This window comes from Hylaeus anthracinus, unplaced genomic scaffold, assembly GCF_026225885.1.
Source record: "Hylaeus anthracinus isolate JK02 unplaced genomic scaffold, UHH_iyHylAnth1.0_haploid 12001, whole genome shotgun sequence".
Lineage (NCBI taxonomy): Eukaryota > Metazoa > Arthropoda > Insecta > Hymenoptera > Colletidae > Hylaeus > Hylaeus anthracinus.
This window is the reverse complement of record NW_026534348.1, coordinates 9520510-9538477: the sequence shown is the minus strand read 5'-3', so window position 1 is coordinate 9538477 and position 17968 is coordinate 9520510. Positions and strand designations below refer to the sequence as shown.

The 17968-nt window shown below is 38.8% G+C and overlaps 1 protein-coding gene across 3 annotated transcripts in view; it reads right to left on the bottom strand.

The window, feature by feature from the left end:
- LOC128891346 (protein single-minded) overlaps positions 1-15053 on the bottom strand; it is a 41146-nt gene extending 26093 nt beyond the window's left edge. The window contains exons 1-2 of one of the 3 annotated variants that reach the window (XM_054150773.1): positions 13493-15053; positions 12938-13184 (exon numbers count right to left, since the gene is read on the bottom strand). In XM_054150773.1, the coding sequence (XP_054006748.1) occupies positions 12938-12953 (16 nt within the window). In that variant the 5' untranslated portion in view covers positions 12954-13184; positions 13493-15053. Of the gene's footprint in view, positions 1-7160; positions 7580-12937 lie in introns of those variants that run through there. The other 2 variants (XM_054150772.1, XM_054150774.1) reach the window with 2 other exon arrangements.
- Between the last annotated feature and the right edge of the window lie 2915 nt (positions 15054-17968).

The window sequence follows — 17968 nt, the reverse complement described above, 5'->3', positions numbered from 1 at the left end:
GGATGAACGAAGGCTGGGTACCAGGAAAGTCACCCCTCTCATTCGCGTTGTTAGTTGGTACCTCGTCGAGAAGATGGAGAGGGTAGAAACGGTCGAAATACACGGGAGAGAGAGTCTCGCACCCCCGTCGGTTTCGAATGGGCGAGGCTCCCAGCTTTTCATCCGCGAACAGCCCGCCCTTAAACAGCCCTAAACTAAGTCACTTCAGTCCTGACGTTAAGTGTGACTGATCGTCCAGGCGTGCCTCTAAAATGGCCACCCAACGTACGCGACGTCATCTCAGAACCGATGACAATCGGGGAGGAAAATAAATGTGGTCCTCGCGACCGTGTTCTGGCTGCAGATTATTATTTTTGTTCTCTTCCAAGGGTTGAGCTGTGGCTCCGTTTCTTGTTCTGAATTTAATACTGCGCTGTTTAAGGGTGCATTCTGGTCTGTAGATGTAAAATTTGGTACTTTGAATTTTATGACGTGAAGACTGTTCAAGATGTTCTATGGGTGCTTGGTGTAGAATCATTTTTAAGGATGTTTTCCAAGTATTATATTTTATTAGAAACGTTTAGTTTCGATTATTTATATTCGTGATCCTTTTTAATGTATCGTATTGTTCGAGTATAATATTTGCAGTAAAGAAATTATTTACTGTGAAAAATGTAACGATATTTTATGGTAGGTACAAGATATAGATTTATCATATGCAATGTTATCCATGTTGGTTTCAACAAATGTCAATAATCACCAGTTAAGCGAGAAAGAGAATTTATTCCTACAGGATAAAAATAAACAATATTCCAATATACTAATCTTTGAGAGTTGAATAATCACCAACAGCTTATATTCCATTTCACTCGAGTCTAAAGACTTTGAAAATACCCCAACAGATAAATTCAAAATGGCCACAAATACGTATGTATAACAAATGGCTTGTTACCACATTTAATACCAATACAAACAATATCTTTATTAAAAGAGAAACCATGTACACAACAAAAGAATTAACTTAATACTAAACAAAAAAAAGTCCGTTTATAGTAATTTAATAATAATTTAACAACGATTCACGTCATCATCACGATCACGATTGTCGTTTCTTAATATTCTACGTACGTCATGTCGTCTTCCGTCGTATACATACAACAACTTCGCGCGGACCAAAAGCACCAACTCACCAAGGACGAGTAAATATTTTCGAGAGGTATACAAATTATTTGTTCGCTTATTATTGCGAGATCCCGTTTCGACGAGTTCCTAAACGATAAGCGAACCGCGGCAAGGCCATCGAAAAAATTCCATATACGATGGTCCATTCGGGCAAGTTTGCCTGCGTCTAATTTATACGTAACCCTTGTAAACGATTTGTACGCCGCGCGAGCATGGACACAGTTATCTCGGTCGGCAGCGATAATTCCGTGCAAAAATGGATAATTGGTGTCGCCTGTGTTTTCCACTTGGACACGTACACTGCGTTGAATGACGTCACACTGTCGTCCTCTGCAAAGTATAACATCCTACATGCGCCGTTCGCGCTCGCCGAGTTGCATCGCGGAGATGCATCGTTGTGCCGAGAAGTTCGCGAGGGAAAAAACCGTTCTCGAGTCTAATTTACGGACAAAGAGATGGGCGGAAATTTACAGTGTTGGCGATGGAGTTCATCGTCGTTTACATTTTTTAACGGAATCATAAACTTATTAACGTCATGGGAGTTCGTTCGGTTTAGGTACGTGACCGAGGAAAATTCAACTGGCATGCTTTCCTTGATGAATCATCAGTGATCTTTCTTATTGATATATATACCGTTAGATGAAAGCTACGTCTGTATTTATGCATTCTGCAATATTTATTTGAATTTGTATTACAAAGGGAATTTTAAAAAACAATGTACATTTAATCGTGAAAATTATTTGAAATTCACTACGGAACTCTGGTATCATTGGAAAGAAATTATTCAAGTCTGACTCGCAATTTTTTTGTTTGTTTAGTATTAAGTGACAATTCTATTGTTATGTACGTGGTTTTTCTTTTTATAAAGACGATTTTTATTATTTGTATTGGTATTGAATTTTTTAACAAGCCATTTGTTATACATACGTGTTTGTGGCTACATAAATGAGTTTATTGTTTAAATGATAATAATTTTAACATAAATTATAAATCACGTTGTACGTGATTGAATTTAATATTACGAATTTCATTCCCATTCATCTTTGTTATTGTACGTGTTATCTATTATCAAAGGTAGTTCCGAAAATGATTACAAATATCAACACGAAGTTGGAATCAACGACTAATTCTAAGCATATAAAGTGCAAACCACGCTACAACGAATGTATTTCTAATCATAGAATCAATTACTATCGTGACACGTGTTGTTCCTCCCCGTATACCTCTTCGTTTGTAATTGGCTGTTTATTCGCATCTGTTATAATCAAAATTAATTCTATGACTGTTCAATATCGCCGAATTGATACTAACAGCACATGGGATAATTTTCTTCGTTTGCAAATGACACGAATGATGCGTTCAGACGTTGAAAGTAATAATTCCACGGTTGGGTGAACTTATTTCATGTATATTTTTATGCATCAGCGTGGTGAAATCTAATTAAGAAATCTGCGAAAACGATAGACCGTGGCTAATAAATAATCTTGAACTGCGAACGTTATTACATTGTAATTTAAACCGCGTCGATTTGACGATTAGAACCGAAACTAACATACCAGCTATTTTACACCTTGGCTTTCGGCCAGCTGTCCAGGTGATACGTTGACGTCACGTGTTTTATGGACAACTTTCTTATTTTTCTTTCTTTGGTCCGTGGTTCAACCCCAGATATCGACCTCTGTTGCATGGTTCATATTTAAAAAAAAAACTGTAGAGTTTAAAGTCAGAGTTTAAATCACTAGAGTTTCGAATTGGACTTTAAACTTGCCATTTGGGGTAATATATTATTCGATTTAATTTAATTCTCATTCTATATTCTTTTTACAATGGTCCACATCGGTGTTGCAAATTTGTATTGCAATAAAAATTCCAAAAATCCTCCTTTATCAAAACGAGAAATAAATATTTGATTTGGCCAAGCGAAGATTCAGTCCACTGCTTTTTTTTTTCATATACAATTCGGTTATTGCCACAAACGTGCTTGGTAACACCCACGGCACACAAACAATGAAAAAACATGGATTTCCAAGATCTGTTTTCATCTATTCCCGTCCCGGGGCTCGCAAGAATTATGATATAGGGACTGATATAAATCGAGCACACAAATCAAAGGAGAACTCAGAGATATCAGAAAGGAAGTGTTTACTGCAAATATTTGCAAAGCAGTGTCAGGATCGCTTCATATAAATCACCGCCGATACATTATTCTTTGTCTTCCGTGCTTTCGTCCACGATCGCTGTTGAGGGAAGTACGGACGCATGCGCTGAAAGTCTAATCTCCATCAATTTTTTACTATTACCCTTGCAACAATAAGTCTCGACAATTTTTATTACTTTGGGTTTCTCGTACCAAGGTGGATTGGTATGAGAATTTGTGTCCCCTTCTTGATGTTTATCAATGTTCTTTTATATAATATTTTCATAGGCAAAAAATCATTCAATTATAAAATATTAGAGGATAATTTATTTTGTCATTAGTTCCACTATCATCTAGGTAAACAAAATGCACTGGAACTGAAAGAAATGTGGTTAACTCTGTCAAGATCAATAATTTTATTAATCTGCAGTCTTTTTGGGGCCAAATATTTTTTTCTTGGCGTCAAAGAAGCCTAATTTAATAATTATTTAGGATATAAACTCCCAATGGTATAATTAGAAAAAAAAAAATACTAAACGTCTGTTCCGTCGATATGTAAAATCATCCCTTGTTTAACTTTTCTTACTTATACCATTGCAATTCTCTGGCGAAAAATTTTAATTTGTGGAACTATCCGATTCTTCTTCCTGAGAAAATAGGAACGTAGCATTTTAGCGAAATGAATTCGCATAAGTCGAGAGAACCATCGGCGACATAGTCCTCCGCAATAATTTCATTAAAATATTGCCACTTGGATGATTGGGCCGTGTGCCCGACATCGGGCCGTTCGTAAAGCTAAAGGGAATAAACGCTTCACGCATTCCGGATGCGTCTCACAGTCTTTACGGCTTATTATCACCTCCACGCTTTTGCCCTCTCACCCTGGGGTATACATCAGAGCACGGAGAAGGCGCTGGGTAAAGGAGCCAGAGAGCAAGGGAAGTCGTATATTCGTGTTTCTGCGAAACCACCGGTGCCATATTCAGAGAAAGTATAACAATCAATGGTTCAGTCGCTTTTCTAGCTTGATGTGATCACTGGCAATTTACAGGGAAATGAACGGCTCAATTAACAAGCTCTAACATAATCTTAAAAATGATTTACCCTTCTGAATAGTAAATTTAGGATTTCAAATTAAATTAAAATTAAGTAATCAATTATTGAATTAAGTTCTGCGCTTTCATTCGTTGCCTATTATTTGTTTCCTTCTTTTCACGTATTCATTTCACGGATCGTTTACGCCATAAACTTGATAAGAGAGAGAAACGAACAGGGGATAAAAACAACAAATAAAATTCCGCCCATTTCTAGACGTACGGAGCTTATGGTTTTCGCGAGGCGAAAATCGCTCGAACACGTAGATTCACACGCGTGGGAATATCGACGTCGATTATTAATTGCGCACGCGTTTTATCTTGATGATTAAATCCCCTCGCGCTTCGTTTGTTTTTACGGGCACGATTATGGAATATATGTTAATATAACTGAGCTGTTTACTATAGGAATAAAGCAGACTTAAATTTGTTTGTTACTTTGAGTGTGGTAAAAATCTTCTTTGATGGAACATTTACTGCAATTAATCCGTACTGTTCGCGCCAGTTCAAACGTGGAATTCTGCTGCTCGATCCAAGAAATCCAGAAAAGAAGTGGAAATATGTGATGAGACGATGGATCGAACATTTGCAACACGTCGGTCAAAGAGACCAATGGTAGAAAAAGGTGGGAGAAGGAACAAATCGGCCTCGAGTTAGGCACCAACGGTGTAACCTTGGACGCTGGTACGATAACAAGGATGTCTGTTATGCTGACGAGGCATCTTCTACCGTAATCAGACTTGCATATACCGCAAGCGTCAACTACACGCGCAATAAAAATATGCGCATGAGTGCAACGGCAGCGGGAGTCACGGTTCATCGGGGCCTTGTCTTGAAATCCGTTATCCAAGAGCCAAGCTGAAAATCGCTGAATCCTAGTTTTCACAAGCCAAGTGCCTTTTGTGGCTGTGCAGGGAAAAAATGTCGAAGAAATAGAACAAAGAATCCGCGGCGACGAGCTGCTTTCTTGATCCCCTTATCTTACTACTCGAATCGAAAGAAAATCTTGGATCTTGAATAGTTCGCGATGACTTTGTAAGCACAGAAAATTGGAACGAACTTTTATATATAGTGCACCCCATTACGAAGGAAAGTGGAGCATACGTTGAGAGATTTACGAACAAAGGAAGCATGAAATTATAATACAATAAAATGATACCTCATAACAGATACTTTGGTGTCGCGTTTCGTCGAGTCAATGTTGGTCAATGCATAACCAAAAGATTGCTCACATTACATTTTCAAGTTTTGAATTAATGTGAAGATCTCAGGTGTTTCTTGGAAACATAAAACTATTAATTACAATAAAAGTTTGAGGACTATGATCGATCAGAGATAATGGCACACTTTTTGAGAAATTATTTTTGTACTTAATTATTTAGTTGACTTCAATCTTTGGCCATTTTTTACCATTTTTACCCACATAACATCACATCTAATAATAGTGATCAATATCTTTCCTTTCTTTAAATTGGAAATAATGCAGTCCTCCAGAGTCAGACTAGACTAAAGAAGTTCCACGGTCGAAAATCATCCCGGTGGAATTAGGAGAAGTCGATTCACTCGAAAATTCGGCCGTAACTCGACGTTGTCGCCGTTGCGAATCAAGAACTGGGACCAGGCGTGGACGATGACAAAAGCCTCGGCGAAGGGCCTGACGAAATTTGTCGAATCTCGCGCGGTCCAGTGCCATAAGCCCCGATGGGGGTTGCCTGCCGTGACGACCCGCGATATACGTTGCTCTTTTTTACTATTCGCCGCGTTCTGCCAGTCCCATGGTCGCTTTTATTTAACGATTTCTCTCTCGTTTCACTAAGCCAACCCGCCGATCCACCGAGCAACCGACTTGGCAGGATTATTGCCAGTCTAAAAAAATAGCGCAAGAAGCGATTCCTCGAGATCGTAAGGCGCTAAAAGTCACGGAACGTCCTATTGTGGGGAATATTTGCAGTCAAAGTGAAACTGAGTGGAGCTTAATGAGACGTCGAACAGCTTGGTTCATTTTTTTTTAATTGTTAAAGATGCTAAACGCCATGTCAGTCTCTGCGTATGGAGGCTGAACGTTTCTTTTACCCCACACACTACATATTTTAGAATTGAGCCGTTCATTGCACAAATCGATTAACCCTTAGAAGCCTGATTAACCAAATTAAATTTAAAAAGATATCAATGTATTTATTACTTGAACAATTTTGACAGCTGACGTTTATCTTTTTAACTTCTGTTCAAAAGAAAATTATGCAATGATAACATACATACAGCGAAATATTAAAAACAAACCAATGGGAAGTGTGCAATTCGATTTAAAAATTCGATTAATTTAACTTCATAAAACAAAAAGTTGAGACATGCAATGAAATAATGTACATTGTTTTTTAAAATTCCCTTTATAATATAAATTCAAGTAAATACCAAATGCTTTGACACTTAAATTTAAGATTTTTCAAAACGTGGAGTTAATCGATTTGTGTAGTGAATGGTTCAATTATATATTTATTTTGTATTCTTAACTGCATCTCACAAACTACCATCGAAACATTAATAGTTTGTCGTCCAAGTTTTCAGATAAATAAACCAGAAAATAAACTTCTGACTGCTCTAATAACCACCAAATAGAATAATTTTATTTTTACACCCCATTCAAATGATCATGAAGTGACCCTAACAAAATACGTTCTATATTTCCATACAATTTTTTTAATAAACCTCAGTTTCTCGCAACCTCACTGTCAAAGATGCATCACTATGTTGGAAACAAGTTCACTCACGTTTCATCATGAATCCAGCGTATCCTCGTATATCAAATCCTCACGTGGCGGACAAACAATGGCACACAATCATTGCGAACGAACGTAAACTACGAAACGCGAATTTTTTTTCGTATGTGACGGTTCAGTGTCATCCTTTCCGCCTCGTGCGCGAGTTGGGTCAGAGAACAAGAGCGACGACGGAACTTAAGGTCGCCGTGAGCAAAACTAAACTTCGTCGTTCAGCTCAGGATCCCCGGTGTATTACATATCTCCCCACCATGACAGCCAGCTTTTTACTCATGTGGGAATTACATGCACCAGAATGGTTACGGATTTCACGTAAAGAGAGACGTCTTCCGCGTAAAGAGAGACGCGTTGGAGTGTTTCACAAAGCTTTAGGTGTATTGGATCGAGAGAAAGAGTCTTCTTTCTTTTGTTGCAAGTACAATACGTAGGTAATTTATTTTTATTTGGGAGAGAGAGAATGAGAGAGAGAGAGAGAAAGAGATATCTTGGATGAGTACAGGAAGTGTTTCCATTTTTTCGTTTAAAGGATAGTCACTGAAGAAATAAATATAAACATTCCTATTTCAGTAGGTAATGCCTATCGAATAATAATAATATAAAATTTTTGGAGTTAATGAAAGAGTATACACTGATGAAATTATGCCGAAGAATTTATTTAAAATTCAGCAACGAAGAAGAGAATGCACATATCACTTCATCGATCAATAAATACCTATCGAATAATAATATACAAAGAGAAGATTCTAGAAAGAAAAGATAATTTAAAATTAGAAACGCAATAGTAGGGTGCTGACAGACTTAACGATGAGATTGTTCCGAATAACTTACAAACGCTAAATTATAAACTGTGTGTACAATGATATTGTATTTGAAGACATCTACCTCGTCGCTTTTTACTGAGGCAGCGACTTCAATGCGCGGATGAGGTATTCCTAGTGAGAATAAGTACAAACACGACTTGAAAATAAAATACACGAGAAGGTCCAATTACGGGATGAATAATCACCGGTCTGCGAGGACGGACGAGTAGGAAAAAGTATGAATTAAATAGCGCCGCGAACTATAAATAGTGACGCGAAATTTATTTACTTGTTGCGCCAAAAGTGATCGAGAGCAACAAGCGCGTTGCGGTCTCGTTCGGGGGCGATCGTGTCATAAATCTCAATCAGATGAACAAGCCACGGTAGGAGGTCCTTGTAGGAAGTATCGTGTGTCGTGTTTCTACACATGTCGAAACGCTCGAGTCTTCACCTATCCGGCCACTTAAGCAACCGTGTAACAGCTGGACAGTGCGGCCCCTTTGATCCTCCCACGCCATCTTTGCCGAAATCCATCCAGAAGAGGATCACGAACTCTGTTTCCGAGTTCGCGCTTTTCTTTCGAACCGAGAATCCCACGGGAAAACGAAGAAGAGTTATAGATGAGGAAGCAAGGGAAGGAGAGCGACACTGAAGAGGTCCTATACTCTAGAACTTTGCAAAAAGGAAATTCTTGAATTTTTTACTCGAACACCGCTGATAACAACCTTTTAAAATTTCGTATACTTATTTTTTTGTGCTTGAAGAAAATGTACATACTTTTTCATGGTGAGCTATAATTAAATATGTTAACCGAAATGCATCAATGAAATGTAAAGAGAAAAATGCATACGTCGATGATGAATTATCATCTCGACGTGGTTTTATAGAAAAATAGAGAAACTTTAGAGAAAAAATGGAGCAGTTTTGTAAACAAGAACGGAGTGATTGCAATCCTGTATATTATTTCAACGCACACTCGTGGAAACTAAAAATTAATGTCACATAAACTGTTACAACTTCAAAACTCGATCAACTTTCGAAACAGTATATCTATCCATTTATTTAGAAATTAAAAAATACAAAATAAATTCTTGCATCACGGACCATTTTTCTTGGCTAAAGGATTAATAGGAACCTTCTGTGATAGATGATAGATCGATTTCCTAAAGAAAATGAAAATCTTATCGACGAAAGTTTACGCATTCTTTTCAACAGGCTAGTAAAATCTGTCGATTTAAACCTCCTGAGGGTTAAGGAATGGGACACAGAGCTGCTTTTGTACCCCGTCACACGAAACCATGGATACACACATAAACCCGCGGGGTTCGCCGCACACAATACCAATACCAAGTGACTGTTCTGAGTCGAGAAAGTGAAGCGGAGAGAAAACTCCAAGGCGTAAAGGTTTGTTTTCACGCGACGCGAAGTCACGATTCTTGATACCGTGAGCATCGTGACATTTGTCATCGTTGCATTGTCATGACATCCCAATTATGATTAAGACATCAGTATAATATAAATAATATATTCTCTTTCATTGCTGCGCTGCAAAAAAGTCTGATGCGACGCCATTTTCCAATTTTCCGCAATACAAACTTTTCAAGACTCACTATAAAGTGCATTCATTCAAATTCAAATATCTGAATGTAAGCATTTCCTGTTGCACAGTTTTCATTATAAAAATTCCTCCGAATCAACCTGTTTTTTCGGTGGCAAGGTTAGTCGCAACTGTACGTTTTAAAAATCGCGATTTAATTTCCAAGTGAAAACGAACCTTAAGAGTTCGTCGACGATCAGTGACGTCAGTAACTCCTCCACGAGGGTGATTTGTGTTGGAACGCGGTTTATGGGCCTCCGTGTGTTTGCCGTCCAGGTCCCCGGGCGTCGAACGGCCGCTGCTTAATTTAACGACGTCGACAAATTTGATTTGTTTTCCGATGCGAGCGCAGCAGCGCGAGACTAAATAAATTTGTAGCGCGCTGCTAATTTTAGATTCGACGAGAATCGACCAATAACGAGCGAAGGATTTGCAGGAAAATTAGGGAAACCCTGCGATTGACATGCCATTATATCTAATTCAGGCCTGAGACATTCTTATATAGCAATATGATATTCTTGAAAAGTAAGTTTCTTAGTTTTCTTATATTCCTTGCAATTGAACATTTTTAATGTTTCTACAAATATGTTTAAAGGAATAGAGAAATCTACTGTGTGTTGCATGCTTACTCGAATGACAATTTAACTACTATTATAATTCTATAACATAGATTTCTATGAATTTTTCTCAAAGAATGGGAGTATTTTCGGCGACGTTTTGAAGCTGTACGTCAGAGTTACCTAAGAACTGTTTACGCACGTGCCAGGATGTTGCATGCTACGCACTCGTGCACTTGGTACAGTGATTGCCATACGCTCTACAATCTTAGTATTATTAGCTACTCGAAACGTTTCGTTTTCGGATTGTCCTTATTCGAAGAAAAACGTATCGATTCATAACTCATTCTATACTCGAGAAGTTCAACAGTGTACTACAAGCTTCATTTGTGACAAGTGCATTTGAAAGTATACTGATTTGGCTTTTAACTCAATCTTTTCCCAAACATTCAAACTCAGGTCCAATCGTAAACTAAAGAAGAATATAAAGCAAGCAATTGCGCACACGGACACAAACCTATCACTATAGGACTCTCTTACCAAAAGAATTCTTTTCTTCTTAAGTGCCTTTCTAATTAACCCTCCTAACAATGATAATCGTTGCTTTCTTTCAAAAAAACTGTCCATTATCGACTCTCTTATCGCCTCCTGGTGCAATTACCTCACCAGTTCCACCGTTCACGCTCGAGGCTCCATCGATAAATCGGCGAACGCGATACACGCGCGATAAATTAACACGTTACGAGCCACGCGTGTCGGTTTTCACGTTCGTCCGACGTTAACTCTAATCGCTTAAGTATCCCGACGTTACGAAAACATTCCCGCCTCGAGGGCGAAAGGGGTTGAAACGGAGGTTAGCCCTCGATTTTCCTGGCGACAAACGACGATCGTCACCTATTTCAAGTTATAGACGTGGGGTTGCAATGGGACGCAAGGAATTCGTTTTTGGCGCGTCTGCGGGAAAGTAAATAAGAGACGCGTGTGATACGTGCCGCGGCAGCCGCGATGGGGCGTGTCGTTTCCTAAAGTCATTTGTAGGGAAAGTGTCCGGCCCCTGAACGTGATCCTTTTTCGTGTCCTGGACGGTACCCTTCCGTGGGCCACGGAACAACTGAGACTTATGTCTCGGAGCAGCTGTCGCGACAGCGTTAAATCTTCGCCACTTCCTCTTTTTCTCAGCCCGCTCCAAACAGTCGCTGTGTGTTTTCAAAATCTTTTTTTGGGGTAACTGCGCATCATTCGTCACGCGTAGGTATCGAGGTTCAAGTCTTTGACTCGTTTGAATCTTCTTTTTTTTTGCTTTGGTTACAAATCGTTCCTTAATTATGATGAATTCGAGACGTGGGCGTAGGGTCGTGTGACTATGGTGTCTGTGATGAGAATTGGAGCAGGGTTTTCTGAAGGATCTGTGATTGTAAAATATCTGTACTCTATATGATGACACTTTAAGTTCTGTATATTATTTCAACGCACACTCGTGGAATTTGAAAATTAATTTCACGTAAACTGTTACAGTTCCAAAACTCGATCAACTTTTGAAACAGTATGTCTGTCCATTTATCTAGAAAGCAAAAAGTACAAAATAAACTCTTGCGTCACAGACCCCTTTTCTTGGCTAAAGGATTAACAGGAAACAGGACCTCCTGTGATAAATGATAGATCGATTTCCTAAACAAAATGTAGGGTTGGTTCAGTGCAATAATGAATTGTGAATTTTTAGTCGAATACGTCAGTGGTCTCAGAAATACCCAATCTTTCCACTGTAGAAATTTTAGAATTTTCCAAAACATCTTGAGGATCAATTATATTATTATTGAAATATTTAGCAATGGACAACAAACAATACCCAACTGACTGATAAATCCAATTCAGAACTGAATTTTGTTTTCAGTCTTCGAAAATTTTAGTCCATACTTGGTGTTCGTAGTAAGCAATAAATCGACATCAATGAAGAGTTTAAAAGGAAGATCCTTCGATATATGACGCTGTTTCTCAGCGAAGTTTCCTGAAAAGGGGCGAGAATGGTCCTCAAGTCTCCCATGGGATCCTATGCGGGTACCGTAACGTAATACATTTGGATACATTCGATGGTTATAGACGAACAATTTGCCAGCATCCGAACTATCGGTTCAAATTACACCTGTGCATTTAAATGACTGGGTTTTAACAAGTCGATCGAGGACGATTGACGCCATCAATCGTTAGATGTTTTACTGTTTGGTTTCCCCTTTTCGCACGATAGAAGATATGCATCGATACGTCGGAACGATGCATCGGATTCATCGGAGACGATTCGTGGAAAATTTTACTCGAAACGAAACATGAATTTTTTAATAATTTCGTGATGGAACATTAAACTCATGTGCTGCTCCGAGCATATTGTGTCAGGGATGAATTATTTCAATGAAAATAGATACAAATTCAAACTGATTAAGTAGGATTAAGCATCTTCCCTATGACCTGTAAGTATTTGATGTCTGGTAGAAAGAGTTCAAGTAAAAACTGCATCTTCCTTAGAAGAAGCAAATAAACGTTTCAAAAACTGTGACAAATACAATAATTTATAGCACAAATTTTTTATGACAAATTTTCATACCTCGTTGAAGCCCCCATTACAACCAATACTGTTTCAAGCCCCTTCTATCCACCTTCAAATAATTATTCACGTTATTGTACGTTTGTTTTGCGAATCCACGTTGACTTTTACACAAGAAGACACTCAATTTATTAAGTGTCATCGCTTATATCATATTATAAAACATCGGTAACAGGATTGGGTGCTTGGAAGGATTTAGATGCGCGAATTGTACGAACCTTTGGCTAAATTCATGCCCTCGTAGGCATTTCACTAGGGTGAGGACCAATTAGCCTTCCCCCTCGGTGCGAAAGTGATTTCGGCGGCAGGAACTTCCCAAGGGACGCGCACTTTTATCAAGCCGTCGGTACTTGACACACTTCGGACGTTCACGGAATCCCATCGATTACCATTATTGTTATCATGTTGATTAACTACCGTCGACTACATCGTCCTTCGTAATTTTCATCTCACACAACCACCGTCCTATACCACAAGTGTCATCAATTATTTGGAAATTAAACAATCATCGCCTACGAACGTTCATCGTTACATCAAATAATATACTCTCGAAAAAAGTCCATTTATTTGTTGACGTAAGAAAAATAAAAATAAGAATATGTATCACAACTTGTGCAATTCAGTCAAGTGCCATAAATGTCATTAATGTTTGGAAGGCAAGCTAGGGTCGATAAAGAGTGATTGTCAGCTATTTCAAGTAGTATGTTCTCGGAATAAAAGTTCACCGACTTACTGATAAAAGAAGAAATAGAAAAAAAAAATGTACGACTCACAACTTTTGCACTTCAGTTCGTTTCTTTATCTCCTGTAGAACTATTTCTCACTTCCCGTCTCGCACTTCACACCAGTCCGACGGAACTTCGACGCACCCAATGACACACACATTTTCTCGTACAGTGCGTGCAGCTTGGATCGACATTTTATTGATAAATATTCTTAACGAATTTCATAGATGACGAGCGTGGGAAGGTACTGCGCCGAGGTTTAACTTTCCAGATATTAAACGACAACTGGAAAACTTCGATTACTTCATTTAATGATCATCTCAGAATTTTTACGATTCTCTTCGTGGTTCCAGGTGTGATCAAAATTTCAATCGTCAGGAAGTTAATAAACGACACTGGAAGATAAATTTTTGGTTCTTTGACTCCACTCGAAGCTACAGAAATTAATTTTTGTAAGTTTCACTTTTAAAGTCTTCAATAGGCTACAAAAATGAGTTTCACTTTCAGAACTTTCTCAGAGCTACAAATACCGATTCGATAAGTACTGCTTTCAAAGCCTTCTCGAAGCTAAAAAATTCAATTTGACAAATTTCACGTTCGTAACCCCCGTGAGCTACGAAAATTAATTCGCTGAGGTGTCCTCAATGCTCCAGTAAAGAACGTAACAAGTTTCACTTTCGGAGTCCTCGCAAATTTATAAAAATGAATTCGTCGTCTTCCCAAAGCTATACAAATTAATTCAACGAATTCCACTTTCAGAGTCCGTTGAAATATACAGAAATCGATCTAACAAGTTTCACTTTCAGAGTCTTCCCAGAGAGCTACAAAAAAAAAAAACAACAAAAATGAATTTGACAAGTATCACTTTCGGAGTCTTTCCCGAAGTTTCGAGGTTCGAAAAGCTGGTCCGTGGGACGCGTACGGACCCCTAATTCGCGAGTCAGCTCCGAAAAATTGTGAGCGCGGCGTCTGACGGTCCGCGGATGAAAATTGCGCGCGCTGGCCCTCCGGGGGTGCCCTCAAAGATGGCGCGACATCTTTTTCATCCCTGGGGGGATTCACCTCGCGGGATCAATTCATTGGGCCGCGACTGCACGTGTGTACTATTAAAACAGCGCCGGGTACGCATTTAGGTATACAACTGGATGCACGGTGCACGTTGGACTCCCCACCGAGCGTGAAGCAACGCTCCTCCGACCTGCTACCCTTTCTGCCATCTTTCTCGCACGGTCAGCGCCTCCCTTTCTCTCCCACCTTTCCTGGCCTCCCGCCTAACCCTGGATCGCGATCCTGGAAAAGCTTCAGTGGCACAAACGCAGCCGCATTACCTCGCGAGCTGCGCCCGTGTCGATGATTTCTAACGTAGGCGGTACGGTAGACCCCCTTTCGCCAGTGATGCATTACATCCTTCCATTCTTCCAACTTCTATCTTCCTATAGAATTTTGGAGCACCATCCTGGCGAAAAACGTTTTCAAAGCTAAAATTCATTTTGTTTTCACGGTTTCTTACATAATATTGAGTTGCACAGATAGGTCGTGCCAATTTAACAAAAAAAATCAAAGACACATTTGAGTTTTGATATATTATACATTATTGGTCGCTCTCACGAGCAATTGAAATTGGGAATTCAGAATACTTATCTGTAAATGAAATTGTATTTTCTGTTCCTGTAGTAGTTTATTTCTTCTTTGAAGGGTTCCACACTTGGGGCTGGAAACATTAGAGGAAACTTTTCTCGAATGCCTCCAAAACAATAAAAATTACGTCTACTTTGTTATTCAAGATTTTGCCCAAAACCTTGAATAGTATAATTCAACTCTGATGAGAGAAACTGTTAATAAAATGTGTTCACTCCAGAATATTTACAAGAAGTTGTTGCAGCTTTTCAATCAATTTCTCACTGGCAATTTTCCCAATCGCAGGTGTATAATACAATCTATTAAAGTGGTAGTTTTCTATGACTATCTAGCATCCCAGATGAGATTTTTGAGGAAAAGAAAAAACTAATATTGCAAGCTCAAAATGCATCCAAAGAACAACATCATGATCACAAACTCGTTTGTAAATAGAGCTGCCTATATTAGAATATGATGTGCATCTCTGGAACGAACGCAGTGATTTTCTGCGTTTACGCAATGAAAGTTGAGAGCCACTGAACGATGCATTACCAAAAGCATTGTTACACATCGAAATAACGCCTCCCGCTCCGATTGGTCGGCTTGGTGATCTCGTGGCCACGCCTGTCGTCGAGTGTGTAGAACTATCCCCTCCATCGTTTCACCCATACAAACGCGTTCCTCTCTCTTCTTCTCGCGGATTTAAACGGGCAGAACATGTCTTCTATACCGCCTCTCTTCGTCGACGTTCCTCTCTTACCAGGTTTCTCTTTTTAATGCTCCTGCGCACCTTGACGACCTGCTCAGGTATACGAACGCCCCGCACCGACGTGCACGAGTTTGCGGAAACATGTGTGTGCGTGTGTTTATCCGCACTCTTTTTGGTCCCTCGGAGGCCCAAGGGTAAGTTTCCGCAGTCCTCCGCGTAAATTCTTCCGAATCCTCTTCGCTATCCTCGGTCAAACGTTTTCAAAATGAGCGTTGGAATAAATGGCCGAGTAAGTTATCGCATTTCTGCGGAAAAAAGTAAGATTGTTTAAAGAATGTCAATTTTATCGAAGAAGTAACAATATTACAATATGTTCCTTATGTTCGAGAATTGATTTGGAGTATATAACATTTTTAAATTTAAACAATGACGTAGAAGGTGGTTGACGAATAAATTCAATGACATTAGACATTAGGATTGTTTTATATTGTTCATAATTTTAATTAAATTCGATGATGAAATGTTACGAAGCTTTAACATTTAAGTTTTTCTTTAATGTAAAAATTGGCTATGTAATAGGAAATTTTTAAACAATACTAACAACACTTTTTCTATTGATAATGTAACATATTTAATGTCAAGTAACTAAAATGTCTAAAATACTAATTATTTAAGATAATTTTCCATGAGATCGTAGTATACAAACTATCTTGCATGGCTGAGAGTATGTCCCTTTAATTATTTTCATAATCCATGCGGTATAGAAAACGATTGTTTATTTATTCTTCTGTTAGTGTATTCGTATGCAAATAACAGCAACGTCTTCGAAAATTCTCGTTACGGTTGTATTTTTAACGATACGCGTAAAGTTTTGCACGGTCGGCAGGTAGCCAGCGAGATTTTACGACATGAAAATCACTTCCAGATGTTGGTCATTTAGCGATACAGCGTGGCCTATTCGACGCAGCAAGTTCTCACGCCCAAAATTACTATGCCACCACACGAAATCTCGGAGCAGAATGGTAGCCGGAAGTCCTGAGCTTTCTCCTGTTCAAGTTGCATTTCGGCAAGGCCACTATACAACTAACAACACGTATTTTAAAAACGAATACCATTTCAAACACGTTTTTCGTCATTTGTTTTTTTTTTTTTTTGTTGTGCGATAGAGTTAAATTTAATAATACACGTTCAAATGCATATTTTGTGTTTTCATACTGTATCTTAGGTATGTGCATTGTTAATTGTTACTAAGCAATGATTTTCATGGCTTTTGAATTGTGGTTTCATATTAAGTATCATCTTACTGTTGTTTACTGTATTCTGATAAGGGCACACATGTATTATAATCACATAGGACTTATATAACAAATTCAAATAGTTTATTGCACTGTAAGTTTTTAAACTATAGTATCGGTTCTGTAAAATATCAGTGGTTTCTTAGCGCTCTCTAGATTTCAGAATGATGACCACGAATCGTTTCCAATTCAGTTACCAACCACAGGAAAGTTAGGTATTTTGAAAAACTTGTACGCTGCTGCTAAATTTATAAGAGAGACTTAAAACTGCATATATAACTATTCATTGTAAATTACATTTTCCAAACTCCAAAATAAATTCATTAAGGAAATTTATTTAGTTTTATTTCTGGCCGCTGGAGCACTGCAGTCTAGTCTCTATCGATAATGCTGGTAGTGACATAAACATGACCGATAAATGGTATATAATGGTATTGCGATAATATGTACGAACTAGAATAATCCCTGAAGATATGCAACCTTTCGACTCATTGTGCATTTGTTTTTAAATGATTAAGAACCGATTCTTCTTCAATTGCAATTATTAATAAATGTACAAATATTAATACTTTTAATAATATTTGTAGCAGTCGGTTTGAAAGAAATATACAGGATGTCCCAAAACTCGAGGAGGAGCCGGAAATGGGGGGTAGCTGAGACGATTCTGAACAACAATTTCCTTTGCAAAAATGTCGGATGGGGCTTCGTTAAGGAGATATTAAGCGAAAACCCCGACCAATCAGAGCGCGCGTAGACCGTTCGAGTGGCCGCGGTAGCGAAGGCTACGCGCTAGGCGGCAGCGTTAATGTCCTTCGATGCACGTCGAGTCATTTGTTCGCGTGTAAGCGCGGCCACCAGCGCGTAGCCTACGCTACCGCGACCGCTCCAACGGTCTACGCGCGC